At 38.4% G+C, this 14,591-nt stretch overlaps 1 protein-coding gene across 3 annotated transcripts in view; it reads left to right on the forward strand.

The window, feature by feature from the left end:
* Window positions 1-14,591, forward strand: part of LOC121314489 (disks large-associated protein 1-like) — a 234,918-nt gene that overhangs the window by 199,572 nt on the left and 20,755 nt on the right. For all 3 annotated transcript variants that reach the window (XM_041247841.1, XM_041247843.1, XM_041247842.1), the window contains 2 exons: window positions 8,208-8,590; window positions 9,131-9,225. In XM_041247841.1, the coding sequence (XP_041103775.1) occupies window positions 8,208-8,590; window positions 9,131-9,225 (478 nt within the window). The remainder of the gene's footprint in view (window positions 1-8,207; window positions 8,591-9,130; window positions 9,226-14,591) is intronic.

Raw genomic sequence — 14,591 nt, forward strand, 5'->3', positions numbered from 1 at the left:
TTAATAGTGCAGGCATTGCCATGGTGACAGTATAATCAGGCAGTTTAAATGAACTGCCTCTTTACCTGTGATGGTTGGTAACAACAACAGCAAACAGACATCTTCCCTCACCTGTCTGCTGAAGCACAGCCATATTAATCTGTCACCCTGTCTGCCGACCTACAGTCAGCCAAGCTCACTTTGAAATAAGAAGCATCTAACGAGATTTTTAGTGTGAACTCACTGCATACTGAAGCAACACGCAGAGCTCTTTGTGGAACTGATTGTGGTTGCTTTGTAAGCTGTTGAAAGTGGCAAGAGCCCTCGTTTGCTGTTCGCTTCAGCCTAACTATGACCTTCAGTGGGAGCGGCCTTTATTTTGCTTTCACATCTGAACTGAACGAGTACAGCGGAAGCAGTGAACAGCATTCTTTCTTTTACTATAAGGCCTAACAGTGTTGCACTGAATGAGTTTTCTAAGGATCTTTGGTATGTAGTACGTCTTGGTGATCAAAGTTTCTGCTGATCACAGACTCATGCTGGCATACGTTTGTAAGGTATTGGGAGGTCTTGGGAGAGAGCTTCCTTGACAAATTCAGTTCATTTGAATGTCCGTAAATTGATACTAAATGTATACTGAAAAAGTTACTATTTAAATTCAGTCAACAGGAAACACTCCAATATCCTCCTGCTGCAATTTATATTGTATGTTTTTGGACAAATTAAAAAAAAAAAACAACATAAAATTGCAGCATTTACACAGCTTGTCACAGGTTGATTTAAATATCAATATATTTGGAAAGCTAAAAATAAAACATTAGACTTTATGAATAAACTCAGAAAGTTTGCTTGCAAATGCAAAACCAAATGTAGTAAAGTAACCATAGTGAGCTGGAGGTAATAAAAGTGTATGTAACTGGTCCTTTAAAATCCTAGACATCCACACTAGTGGCTACCTTGGAATACATCACAAAGGGTTACAAATGACTTTATTATAATAACCCATGAGAACATTGATGGAATAGGTTATTGTCATCTGAAACCATCAGATTGAATTTCATGTAAAAGATCAAGTGTAATCCTTTACAATATGCATGCTTTTGAAAAAACAGACTTTGCAAAAATAACTTTTTTATTCAGAAGATTCTATTTAAAATTCTTGTCTATTTCGTTTTGCAGTTTGCTGACTGAATGTAAAATTGTCCAAGAGATATATTCTGTCTTTCAGGATGATCAATGTATTGTAGAAAATCTACTGCGATTTTGAAGATAGGGCTACGGTATATAAATTTGAAATGGAACACCTGCGGCCAATTGCATAAGATACCTTGGGCAAGATTCTCAGAAAACCTTTTTTTCTAATTGGGTTTTTTGTAACAAAAGGCCACTTAATAGATTCATTATTAAAACATTTTAGGTTGATTCACTGCAAAATGTTACCTTAATAAAAATATAGCTCTGTGTGTGTTGAAATCAGGTAATCCTCAAATTACAGGTAATTTATGGTTCTGTTTTAACCGTTTGGAAAGGTGGAAGCAAAAACTGTCAGGGCTTCTTACAGGTATTACAGATATTGGCATCAAAGTGTTTACTGAATTTAAGAGTGTGCATAAATTAATCGTTTAGATGAAGGACATGTATCCAAGTGGTATACTTCACTTTAATGTCTAGGGTGTTTCATGCAGCCTGCCACTGGTCCTTATCTTGCATTTACAGTGGCAGGACTCAATTCCACATTTATTGTTTTCTTATACTAAATAGTAAGCATCTCTATTTGTTTTTTGTTTATTTTGAAGATATGCTTCTTGTTATACTTATCCAAAATGTTTGCCACTGTTATCCTTGCTATACAGTTCATACAGGCAGATTATACAACAGTAGTGGCAGAAATATCAGCTGCATGAAGAAACATTAATGACTCAATGATCTTAATTAAATGTTTTCCATTGTGTCAGCAGCCAAGTGTGTTGTCCACAGATTTAACCCAGATATGAGCGTGTGTTATTAAAAGCTTATGGATCTAAATAAACATGTACCTTATCAAACTAGTCGGGTGACTTTTTTTAATGTGTCTATTAATTTGCAGTGTGGGGCTTTCCATTTCATATAAGCTTGTAAAGAGGTAATAGTGTCATTAAAGTGGTTCAGTGGTGTCTTTTGGTATCCAGTCAACGGATAGCAATGAGGTGGAAAGTAATAGGTTGTAACCTCTAGGCTACACATGGGAACATGTTTAGTTCAAACAGGAAACACCTGGACATGCTCCATGAGGTATTACTTCAGCCTGGCTTCAGCATCCCTGGCTTCAGAGCCATGATTTGGTGTGGACTGCTGTTTGCTTTGATCAGGAAATGAAAACTTTATTTGAGTACATTTGTGTTAGTGTAGCAGGTATTCCTCTCTGTGTCATCTGTGTTTGCTATGCTCATCTGCTTTTTTTTAATTGTTTTGTGGATTCAAATTGGATTGATACTGTCTTGGACAAATCTCAGGGAAAAAATAGTAGCCTTTTTGTCAACCAGCATAAAAGCTGCTGTATATATAAAAAAAAAAATTAAAAACTGTTTAATTGCTTATTCCTGCTTGTGATTAACCAAATTGTAAATGTATTTATGTCTTAAACTTCTAAAAACAGAAGGATAAATTAGTGAAATCTGCCACGTCATAACCTTGAAATGTTTTGCAAATCATTTCTTATGTCTTCACTGAAATTCTTTAATTGACGTATTATTTATGTTTACAAATCACGGCAACACAGTACCATGGCAGCCAGAATCCGAAAAATAATATGCAAGGGAACTTTCAGATTAAATTGCAATGTCATCCTCTCTCTTAACATGTTATAGATGAGAGACATGAGTTTTACTTCTTAGTAAGTTGTCTTGCTGTATTCATTAGTCAAACTGAGATGTGTATTACATAGTGCATTTCACATAGTGCATGTGTAATATATTCCCAGCAAACTAAAGCTAAACATTTTGGTTTGTTTTGTTTTGCTTGTTTTTTTAAGGTTATACTCAGAAACAAGTATTCACAATCTAAATGGCTTGGTCCTTGTTAATATTGAAGAAACAATATGTAACCTTGAACAAAATTTAAGGACTGGCTTTCAATTCCGATCTTTCAATGACTGTAGGTGTAGCTTTGTTTCTTTCACAGTCTCGCAGTTTTCAGTTGACACACAATATTAATTAAGAAGAGATCAAAGGATGACATCATATTTGTAAATAAAAGAGTCCGTGAGTCAGGGCATGCGGAATGTGCCCCAGGTTTAACTGTTTAGGGTTAAAAAGTTCTAGCAGGAGCTCAGAGGGTCTATTCAAATACATCAAGACTCTGTAAAGCTTTAGTTCATGCAATGACAATCTGGGGTTTATATTCATGGAGTGGCCTACCTCATGATTATAGGAATGAAATCAAACCAGTAGCATTGTTTTTTCTTCCTTGCCAGCTGTGTTGCTGTGCAATCTGAGACGGGAGTGGCAGGCAGCCTGAATCATTTCCAGAAATAAAGAAACTCAAGGGCTGGTTTACATGACAACCAGTGTGGGTGTGTGCATGTGTCTGTCTGCCTGTCTGTCTGTGCATGCGCGCCTATCTGTCTGTCTGTCTCGGTCTGTGTGTGTGTGTGTGTGTGTGTGTGTGTGTGTGTGTGTGTGTGTGTGTGTGTATGTGTGTATGTGTGTGTGTGTTTAGCTGTCAGAAGATAAAAACATGCCCCTGTGAGTGCAGGTACATCTGATAACCCCTTATGGAGCAGCTGTGTGTCTACACTTTTGGACCAGGAAATAAATGAGAAATGTATACATTTCTGCTAGTCATGCTTTGTTTTGACTGCATGTGGCAGTTGAATACTTATTAACTAGATTATTTTAAGACTGTTTATCAGACAGAATGCCTACTGTATATTGAACTTTAGTTGTGTGCATGTACACACTGGTGGCCATAAATATTACATCAAGTTACATTTTTACTATCAGAATGTTCTAACTGTTTGTGTTCTAAAATGTAATGAATTAACAAAAGCAGGTAAATGCAATAGCTTATGATTCACATTAAACAGTATCTAACAGATGACCTGCAATTAAATCAGTCTTTCAATGGAAGCCCTGAACAGTGCCTGGCACTGCTTTGACATAGATATCCCACATTACTTTATAATGAAATTACAAGGCTATAGGGGTCTGCTTTAATAATACAAACTTTGGTGGATTTGAATACTGCTTCTCTTTAACTTGCTGGGGACTTATTGACCCACTTACTAACATTACTAATTATATAACAAACACCATGAAATAAGGTCCAAATAAAAGAGGGTTATACATTTTTATTGCAACAGTATTAGACCCTTCAGAGTTTAGATAAATGAAAGTGACCCTTTTATCTTTTACAACCTGTATGTTTCTAACAGTTATATTCGTATGATCAAATATGTGGATATTGTGTCCCTTTTACCCTTAAATATCGAGTAACAATTTTGACGTTTCTCCTTACACTTTCTGTTGCTGTGTGACTTGTCAGAGCATTCTCAGCAAAGTGCTGTGGTGTTTTTAATTCTCAGAACTCGCTAGTATACAAGGCTTACAGCTGGGAAATGGCAGGCAAGAGCTTCTTCCAAATCTGACCCTATCTAATGACTTCCCACTTTGTGCCCTGAAGCAAGTTACTTTGTCTCCCTCAAAACTTGTGCTTTATTTAAAGCCTGCACTAAATAAGGTTGGGTATTCTTAAACAAACATTTCTCTCCACTGTTTCTGAGAAACTTGCTGTTTATTCTTAAATTGTAAAGCCCTCTGGGAAGAGTGCAGACAGTCTTTAATTGATGTGTGAGTTGAAAGTTTTGTGAATAGAGGATCCCAGTGTGGATTGCACTGGAATGTTCCTGTTTCTATTAAAGCTGGAACAACTTGCCCTTTGTAAAGCTTTGACTGAAAACTTTTAACTTTCTAAATGCGCCTTTTGGTTTTGGTTTTACACATATAGGTACATTCCCAGGCTTTAATCTCCCTTTCAGTTAAATCCAGAATGTATTACAATATTTCTACCTAAATATTACCTCCACCGCTGTTTTATTGATGTCATGGTGCTGTGGTTATGATATATGCAGATTGTTAAAATCTCATTACCTACTATTGTGCACTATTAATTATATGTACAGGGGGTAAATTAATACATTGTTTACTACAAAATAAATATAATTACTTTTTTTTTTTTTTTATTTCATTACATGCTATTGTGTACTATTAACTGATATTTACAGAGGGGAAAATACATTGTTTACTAGAAACTTTTAAAAGAAAGTTTTAAAAGTTAATTAAATTATAATTACTGCCACTAAGGAGCAATTAAAAACTACTGCAGGTACAAAAAAAAATTCACAGCACCACAATAATTAATTAATAATTAATAGTCACATTAAATGTGCTTACTGAACCGTTAAATGCAATGAGCTGGATTTCTCTAATATTTAAAGAACATGTGTTCCTTTTCAAGTGTGAAGTGTAACTATTACCAAATGAGTATTTACCTCCTACAGACCCAATACCTGAATAAGATATAACAATGCTGCTCAGCCGAGCTTGGGACGCAGTCATGCCCGCCCCCGAGGGCATAAAAGACTGCGTGCACAGATCTCCGCGCCATTTTTCCTTTCAAGAACTGACCTGACAGGACAGCCTATTCATATATGTACTTGTTGCAACTGAACCTGGAATGAATTGCCGAACCATCCAATACGGTGCATGCTGTTCCTGTTATACAGCGCCCTCGCAGGTCGGGAGGGAGATTGTTGACTAGGATCCAATCGTTTTCTGTTACACTGCGGTTTGTCTTTCAGGGAATAACATACTAGTTCTGCATCTTGCCTGTGCCTTTTTGACGTGTATGGAAGCTATCCTGGCCCCACTGAGACTCAAATGCATCAAATAATCAGTTATTTGGATGACAGCACAGGCAGACACCCACACGCTGTTGGCATAGTGCTGGGCAGTGCCACCAGAAGGGAGGTTGTCACTATGGACATGTCCAGTCTGGGCTGGGGCGCTGTGTGGAATGGCAGGGGTGCACAAGGTATGTGGAACCCCCATTGGTAGTGTCTCCTCGTAAATGTTTTAGAACTGCAGGCAGTTTACCTGGCCTTGCAGAATTTTTTTGCAGGAGGTTCGAGGGAGATATGTGCTTGTCCGTACAGACAACACAACAGTGGTGGCATACATGAACCACCAGGGTGGCCTCAGATCTCCCAGTCTCCCTTTGCTCTGAGTACACAAGAACCTCCTCTCACTGTGGGCAGTACACCAGCGCAGGGTAACAGAATGGGCGGTGGCCCTCCTCTCAAGGGTAGTTCCCAGCGCTTCAGAATGGAGACTTCACCCTGAGGCGGTGAGCCTTATTTAGGAGAGCAGAGATAGATTTATTTGTCCAGAAATCAACCGACTATCCCCTCTGGTTCTCCATAAAAGGAGGCGGGGACCCACTGGTGATAGATGCCTTGGTACACTGGTGGCCGAGACAACTGTTATATGCATTCTTACCTCTTGCCATGCTCCCGCTATGTTAGTAGCCCCTTTTTGGCCCAGGAGGGTGGAGTTTTCATCCCTGATGCAGCTCCAGAGCGGCCAGCCATGGAGACTGCTCAAGTGCCTTGACCTGCTCAGTCAGGCGCGTGGGACCTTATGCATCCCGACCCATCGAGCCTGCAGCTCTGGCCCTGGCCCCTGAACAGCTGCATTTGAGCCGTCTAGGTCTGTCCATTAGGGTTATTGACACCCTGCAAAATGCAGAGCAGCGTCCGCGCATTCCCAGTACGGGTACAAGTGAGGCGTCTTTCACACGTGGTGCCTCAGGGGTTCGACCCCACGACCTGTTCCGTGACAGTTACATTGCAATTTTTGCTGGACCTGTTTGACGAGGGGAACCCCTCCTATACATTATAGGTCTCCCCAGGAGCCCACTTCCTGGTAGGAAGCTTGGTGGCTTCGGCTGCCTATGAAGAATATTTTTCATCACTGTAGGCTTGATGCACTCATGAAGCCTTCATTTGAGCTCTTGGATTCAGCTGAGCCAAAATGTTTATCGCTCAAAGCAGCTTTCTTGGTTGCAATCACCAACGCAAAATGGGTGAGTGAGATGCAGCTATTCTCAATTGCAAAATCCTGCTTCATTTATGCAGAAGCCAGGACAAAGATTGCGCTCCGTGCCAATCCTGCGTTTTTCCATCCAACTCCTTTCCAGTGTGATAGAATGGCAGCTCCATTTGCTCTGTCCAGCGTGGTCCCTAGCGTATTATGGTGACAGGACGAAAAGTTGGAGGCAGTCTGAACAATTTTTTGTCTGCTATGGGGCCAAGTCCAATGGTGAAGCCCTGTCTAAGCAGAGGCTGTTCAGATGGATAGCAGACACAGTCAGGACTGCCTATGAGTGAGCCAACTTTCCCCCTACAGAAAAGCTCACATTTTCAATACAGCAGTGTGGGCTACTCCCCATACCTTTACTAGGTTTTACAGACTTAATGAAGTGGATCCTCAAAACTGGTTTTGGAACTAAGGGCGCCTTCCGAGTCAACCCTTATAACACAGGCACAGAGGTGAGTTTCTCCCTCAGTTTTTTTAGCCCTAGCTACTTGTTACTGGGGTTCTGAATGGAAACGCCCATTTAACCTTGTAGCATTCCGGTCGTGCAGCAATCTTGCTCTTGCAATGGTATACGGACCCATTTGGTAAAGGTTACGTTTCATACTTGACTATCATAACCCTGGTTCCCTGAAATAGAAATGTAACCGTTAACATTCAAGGCTGCTGTGTCCATGATTGTAGCAGGCTTGAAGGGAAAAATGACGCTGACATCTGTGCGCACAGTCCTTTATACCCTCGGGGCAGGCATGACTGCATCACAGGCTTGTTATAGCTTATTCAGGTTTTGGGTCTTTAGGAGAGAAATACACATTCGCTAAAGGTCACATTTCTATTTCAGGGAACCAGGGTTATACAAAAGTTTAGATCTTTCTATTTAAAACACAGGAGATTTAACATCATGCTATATTTAAAAAAAAAAATAAAACAATAAAACATTCCAAAAATCTTATGAATAATCTACAGCCAGACTCCAAAGTAGAAATTGGCTTAAATTGTATTAATGTAACAATGCTGTAACTGGTTTTGTATCTACAGTAGGTGGACACTCAATAACGGTGCTTGATTCTTAACCTGCTCATATTTGTGCTTCCTCAGTGTCATCATGCATTACCACGTACAAGAAGACGCCTCCCCCAGCCCCCCCGAGGACGACGACCAAGCCCTTCATCTCAATCACGGCCCAGAGCAGCACCGAGTCGGCCCAGGATGCCTACATGGACGGGCAGGGGCAGCGCGGGGACATCAGCCAGTCTGGCCTCAGTAACTCCACAGAGAGCATAGACAGTATGAAAGCCTTGACGGCTGCCATCGAGGCAGCCAACGCCCAGGTCCACGGCCCTGCCAGCCAGCATGTGAGCAACAGCACCGTTACAATCACGTCCACCTCCGTCACAGCCAGCGAGACAAGTGCACACCTCTCAGAGGAGAGCAAGAAAGAAGTGCTGAGGAAAAGCAAGTGCTTATCCATCGGAATACAGGTAGTAATGTCCACTTTTACGTTACTGTTGAAGAGGTATCGCCAAGAAGTATGCACAGACAATTGTGAATACTGATTGTTCCAAAACTCTCTCTCTCTCAGCACAGTCCCTGGTATTGCAAAGAAGCCTGACAAGGGTGTTGCTGCAGCGACCAATAAATCAGTTGTAATCTCAGAACAAGTTTACAGGATAGTGCAATTGTTCTTGTTCATTCAAGCATGTTGTGATAACTATTAAACTCAGGCAGTTACACTTCACAAATAGAACAATGCCATATTGTTCCTTAGGGCTTAGCTAAAATTACAGTGCAGCAGCTATGTATATTACAACAGGGATGAGGGGTGGAAATGGGTTTTAGTCGTATTCCTTAACATACACATCTGTCAATAGATTATGTATTTATTGCTTAAATCCTTGTTTGTTTTATTTACATGTTTTCAGACTTGCTGGTGACAGGTGAAAGCTAACAAGACCTGGTCAAGATTATACAAAGTTTGATCTCTGCAGTATGTTTTGTTTCTCGTTTTTGTCTGCACTTAGGTTGATGGACCTGACGATTCATCTGATGTGGAAGAAAACTCACATTTTTCAAATAAGTTTCAGTCGGTGGGGATCCAAGTTGAGGAGGAGAGGTGGTGAGTGAATATTTGTCAGTAGGCAGATTTAAGCCCTATGTGTTTCAAACTATGGTTTTGCATTCAATTCTCTATATTCAAAAGTCAACATTATGTTTGTTAACCAGCTACAAATCTCAAAGTAAGAATTTTGGTGGCTCTTCAAATCAATCTGATAAAATGGCTGTTTGTTGCTTTGCAACTGAAAGTGCTTGCAATTAACAAAATAATTCCATACATGTTAGCCTTTTCTTTTTTTATTAAACACGTTATAGCACACATATATTTCAATTTTAAATAAATTATATTTGGTTTTACTTTAAATTAAGTGAAACTCTCAGTTTCTGTGCCTTTTTCATAGGTTATCTGTTTGACTGCTTGGATCATTTCACCTGGGTCAAAGCATGCTTCTGGCTGAAGGCGTGTCAGTCAATTCCTTAACTTAATTTAGTACCAAATATGTTTTGAGATGAAAATACATGTTTGCTGTAATTTATTTTTTTTTCAAAACTGCACATTTGAGACCTATATAATGCATGAATGTGCATGGCGGAGAAATTGTATGGAACTATTTTGTTAGCTGCAATTACTTAAAACAGGTGGTGATATTCTTACAATAGTCAAGAAGGTTTAGGGTATGTAGACATACATAATAAAGTAATATCATTAAAATGCTCCAGTTAGAAGTTATCAGTAGGTGAAGAGACTGATTGCTATTATAGTTATTTATGGATATTATTTTTATTTATTTATTTGTTGTTAGTTTTTTGTCAATGAGGAGTTTTATAACTGTATAAACTGACAGTCAGCAGTTGTTTTTGGACATTAGACAGTTAGAAAACAGAACTAAGTTAATTTTACTATTGGGTTTTCCAAAACTGTCTACATACTGTAGTTTCAAAATGGTCCATTAAAAAAATAACAATTTATATGGGATTTGAACTTTCTTTACATTCAATACCAGCTTATCCAGTAATACAGCATCATTCTTTTCAAAGTGTCAGCTAAAATCTACGCAATTTAAGCATAAAAAGCCCACACTGCTCCTGAGAGGAATACAGTTTTACCTGTGTCAGCCTGTGGCCAGATAGTGTCACTGGAAAAGCTCATTACCAGTTTCAGTGCTATTGCACACTTTTATTTCACCAATTCACGAAAGGTTCACACAAAATAAGAAACTTAAATCATTAAATCATTGACAGTTTAACTGTAACACCGTCTGCAGTGAATGCTCGTCTTGATCTTTAATTCTCAAGTATTTCCTGCCCAACTCACGTCAGAACTGTGCTGTGAATGTGTGAGATAGTTATGAACAATTGGTCCTTGGCTGATCTGCAAGCATCTGCAACATTTAATTCATATCCTCAATCTGTGAGCCGCAGAGCAATATCAAACTGTTTCGTGAACAATACCACTGTTTTTGTTTTTACAAATTCACAAATAAACTTTTACTGTAATTTTTAGCAATGCTTTCTACCATCTAAATTTACCTTTGTTGCTTCCATGCACACCCTGTGTAAGTAACTGGATTAACATAATTTATATAATTTAGGATGATATAAAGTTAAATCTAATCTTTTTTTCTCTACTGAATAGATTGTATTCGTTAACCTGTCTGCAGGGCTCGTACCGTTTGTCATGGGATTAGCCTAGTTGCCTTTCTCTAATTCACTGAACCCTTAAAACAAGGCAAAATGTTACATTGCATTGGATTATAATCCTGTATAAATAGGTTCAAATGGAAGAACATTGTTGACAGAGATGCGCATAACAAAAAATAAATATGAACATGGTATAAAAAATCCAGACACACTTGAATACCGGCACTAATACTTAACAAGTTGGTTGCTCATTAATAAGACTGTTGTTCTGTTGATAGTTGCAGCTGTTCTACTCAAGAGTCGGGTCAATGAAATGAAATCTCTTGCCAGATCGCTTACTTTTCCTGTTTCAAGGGAGCACACTAAGTGTAAACAAGTTAGGCCTTAAATGTGAATGCACTGCTCCTCTCCAAACCCTGTCTGTTTATTCAGGGAGTTTTTGAGCTTGTCATTTTGTTGGGCAGGCCTGTAGTCCTGGGAGGTCTTAACGTGTTTGCCAGAGCTTGCACTCCCAGACAGTGAGAAGGCTGAAATCTGCTTATGCTCCTGACAGCACATCTGACGGTAATTCAACACCAGACAGCAAGTGACCATTTAGCTTACTTAACAGCACTGGAAGTGGGGGAGCAGTAAACAGTCATTTCTAGTTCTTCACATGACTGTTTAAAAAAAAAATCACTTTTAAGATGCATTAAGAATGGTATATGTAGACACACCTAACTTATTGCTGTATTATTATTTATTTATTTATTAATTGCAAGTGCTTTGTCAAAGCCACTTATTTAGTTTAAAAGCAGTTTTTGTTTCTGGAAAACAACACACAACAAGTTGCACGGGTTACATGAGGAGAATGGCAAAGTTCCAAAAGCTTTCTAGCTTATCATTTCCGTAATTACACTTTCACTCAAAACAAACAAATGTAAATAATGATATGCTCTGTGCTTCCTGCTATTAATCTATTTTCAGCTGTTTTATTTGAGGGTATTGGAAAGTCTTTGGTACCACATAAAGAAATTTGTATTGTGTTTTTGTTCTTCTGATATATGCAGATCAAACAGTAATACAATACATAGCATACATTAATTACAGTGTCTGTATTAATTGCATTTATTTAGGTAGTGAGTACATGTAGCCTGTTGTAGTCTTATTTTTACCTGTGGTGGTCCAACAGTCCAGTTATTAAAAATATAGGACCCACACTTTAGATGTTGGCAAATCCAAGCTTTGTTCATACCTGTTGCTAGGTACAGAACAGAGACAGGTGTGAACCACATTCTTAGCCAGCCACCCCCAACTGTGTTAATAATCTTTGTGGCTTATGATCCATTTTGATTGGCTGCACCAGGTTATGCTAATACTGTCTGAAACCTGTTTTGTTTAGTTATAGCACTGTGTGTGACCTTGGCACACACATCACATCCAGGAAGTTGTAAAAGAGGAAAATAATAGTGCAGGGTAAAATTATTACAGAAAAGCTCCCCTGGTCAACACTTGCAGAGCAGACTGATCACGAGGAAATAAAAACATACTCTTTTCTTTATACAAGGAAATATAAAGGGGATGAGTGTTAACATGTGGGCCCTGACTGGAACAAACGGGGCATTGTCTCCTGTACTGGTTTATCCAGTCTGTAGTTTATTTTTTTCTGAATCTTTTGTGTGGTGTTAGGTCTCTTTAGAAGCAGATGTAATGTTAATTACAACAGTTAGGTATTGACCCGAGAAGAATAAGAAGGGGAATCTCTTCTATGGAACACAGAGGAGAGTCGGGATAAAAGCTGTTTTTTTTTTTTTTTAGATTATGTGCACTGCTGTGCAAGTCTTAGACATGTTGCATTTTTTTACTGTGATGCATTATCAACAATTTACTCAAAGCCTCCACTAGTGTTTCTACTATTATAACAACCTTGACTTGCATGAAGAAGGAAAAACAGTGAAATAGCTCACATCACTTGATTTTCAAGGTTTGATATCCGAAGCATAATCAACAAGTACAGAGAAACATTATCTGTAATTGACAAACCCAGGACTGGAAGACCCAAAAAGCTGTCTAACAAGGATGAGCAATACTTGAAGATAATATCCTTAAGAAATAGAAAGAAGACAAGTGTTGAATTGACGACATAACTGTCCAAAGCACCTTTGACCATTGTTCCACAGTCCATCAGAGTATAAAAATGCAAAATGTCATTTGCACCTCATTGTATGTCTGAAAGCCAAAGTCATTGACACCAAGTTAAAATTGCTAACAGCAAAATATTATTGGTGCACGGTGAACTTAAAATGGGATACCTTTGGGCTTGCAGAATCATGGGAAGCAGCAAGCAATATTTTGACAGTTAAGATTTGTTTTGAAAGAATCTTGAGCTGTAAATAAATTATATACAGAAAGTATTTTACCTCATACCTTGTGGGTTGCTTGTTTGAATTATTTTGATGTTAGAAAGGTTTGTTCACAACTCAGAAATTAATCCTATAAGCAGCAGAATAAATAGTGGAGTGTAATGGTTTGTTTATTTAACAGAACATAAACTAATGCTGTTGCAATAGTGTTGCATGTCACTGACAGTCTGTCAGTGGGTGGAATAGCCTGCTGCATGTTGGTGTTTTTATACGTGATACAATGTGCTACCAATGACAATGATCCCTTATCCATTCTCACGGGATTATGTAAACCTTGAGTTGTAACTCTGTCTGTGTGTGGCGTAGCACCAAGAGGTCATAATGTAGACTACAAAGTCATATGAATATAGTCAGTGCTACAGATACAGTTGTGGGTCATTGAGTACTTTGCTCTCCAATTTAAACACTATGTGAATAAAATATATTTTGGTGAGTAAAATGCAACTTGCCTTAAAGTAATGAGTGCTTTTAATAAACATTGTACATACTTTAATGCTAACATATGGGGTACCCATGAAATACAACCTTACATTTTAACTGTCATTTTACTTTGAACTACTGTACAAAAATGTGGTCTTACAATAAAAATTAAAACAACAATTATTCTTATTTGCTTTGTTGACCACAAACAATGTGGCTGTGAAACAAATAAACAGAGAAACACTTTTAATTCCAAGGCTGCATGCACATACGATATACTTATAAAGAAATGATAATATTGTATTCCTTATTGATCGCCTTGCTATAATAATATAAAGCATCCTGACTCTCCAAGGACAGAATTTTTTTTAAGTTTTATAGATTTACCTTCCAAAAATTCAGTTAACAGGTAAATTGGTAGATTAGGTTGAGGGGACTAAGGCGGCCCAGAGAAATTCAGAATCTAAAATCAAGAATCCACCAGTCGTAAACACATATTTCAAATATATTCAACCACACTTTTTAATTTTTATTTATTGAAAACCTGGTCTTGTTGGTCTTGTGTTTCTGGCAATTCCCAGGCCAGCTACAATTAGCTGTCCCGGTATTTCAGTGATCCATTCTCTAGCTGTAGGGTAACCACTTTTTCAAAATGCAAAAAAAGGGACATCTGCCATTTCCTATACTGAGGTATATTTACATTAATTTATTTATTTATTTTTTTCTGTTTCCCCCGAAGAGCGGGATGTCGGTGTGGTTCAGTTGTGCATACAGTGTGAAAGATTTCTGGGGGCACGCCTAGATATATACATACATTTTTATTGTTTTAACTGGCGAGCAAGTGTAAATCATTGCAAAATAATGCGAAGAGGTGGTGCTATGTTGCGCTACAAACAGATATGCTGTGGTTTGACTGTGGCGCTAAACTGTAAGTTTGCACCATGTCTACCAATTCGGAACAAAT

The sequence above is a fragment of the Polyodon spathula genome, chromosome 4 (assembly GCF_017654505.1).
Source record: "Polyodon spathula isolate WHYD16114869_AA chromosome 4, ASM1765450v1, whole genome shotgun sequence".
NCBI lineage: Eukaryota > Metazoa > Chordata > Actinopteri > Acipenseriformes > Polyodontidae > Polyodon > Polyodon spathula.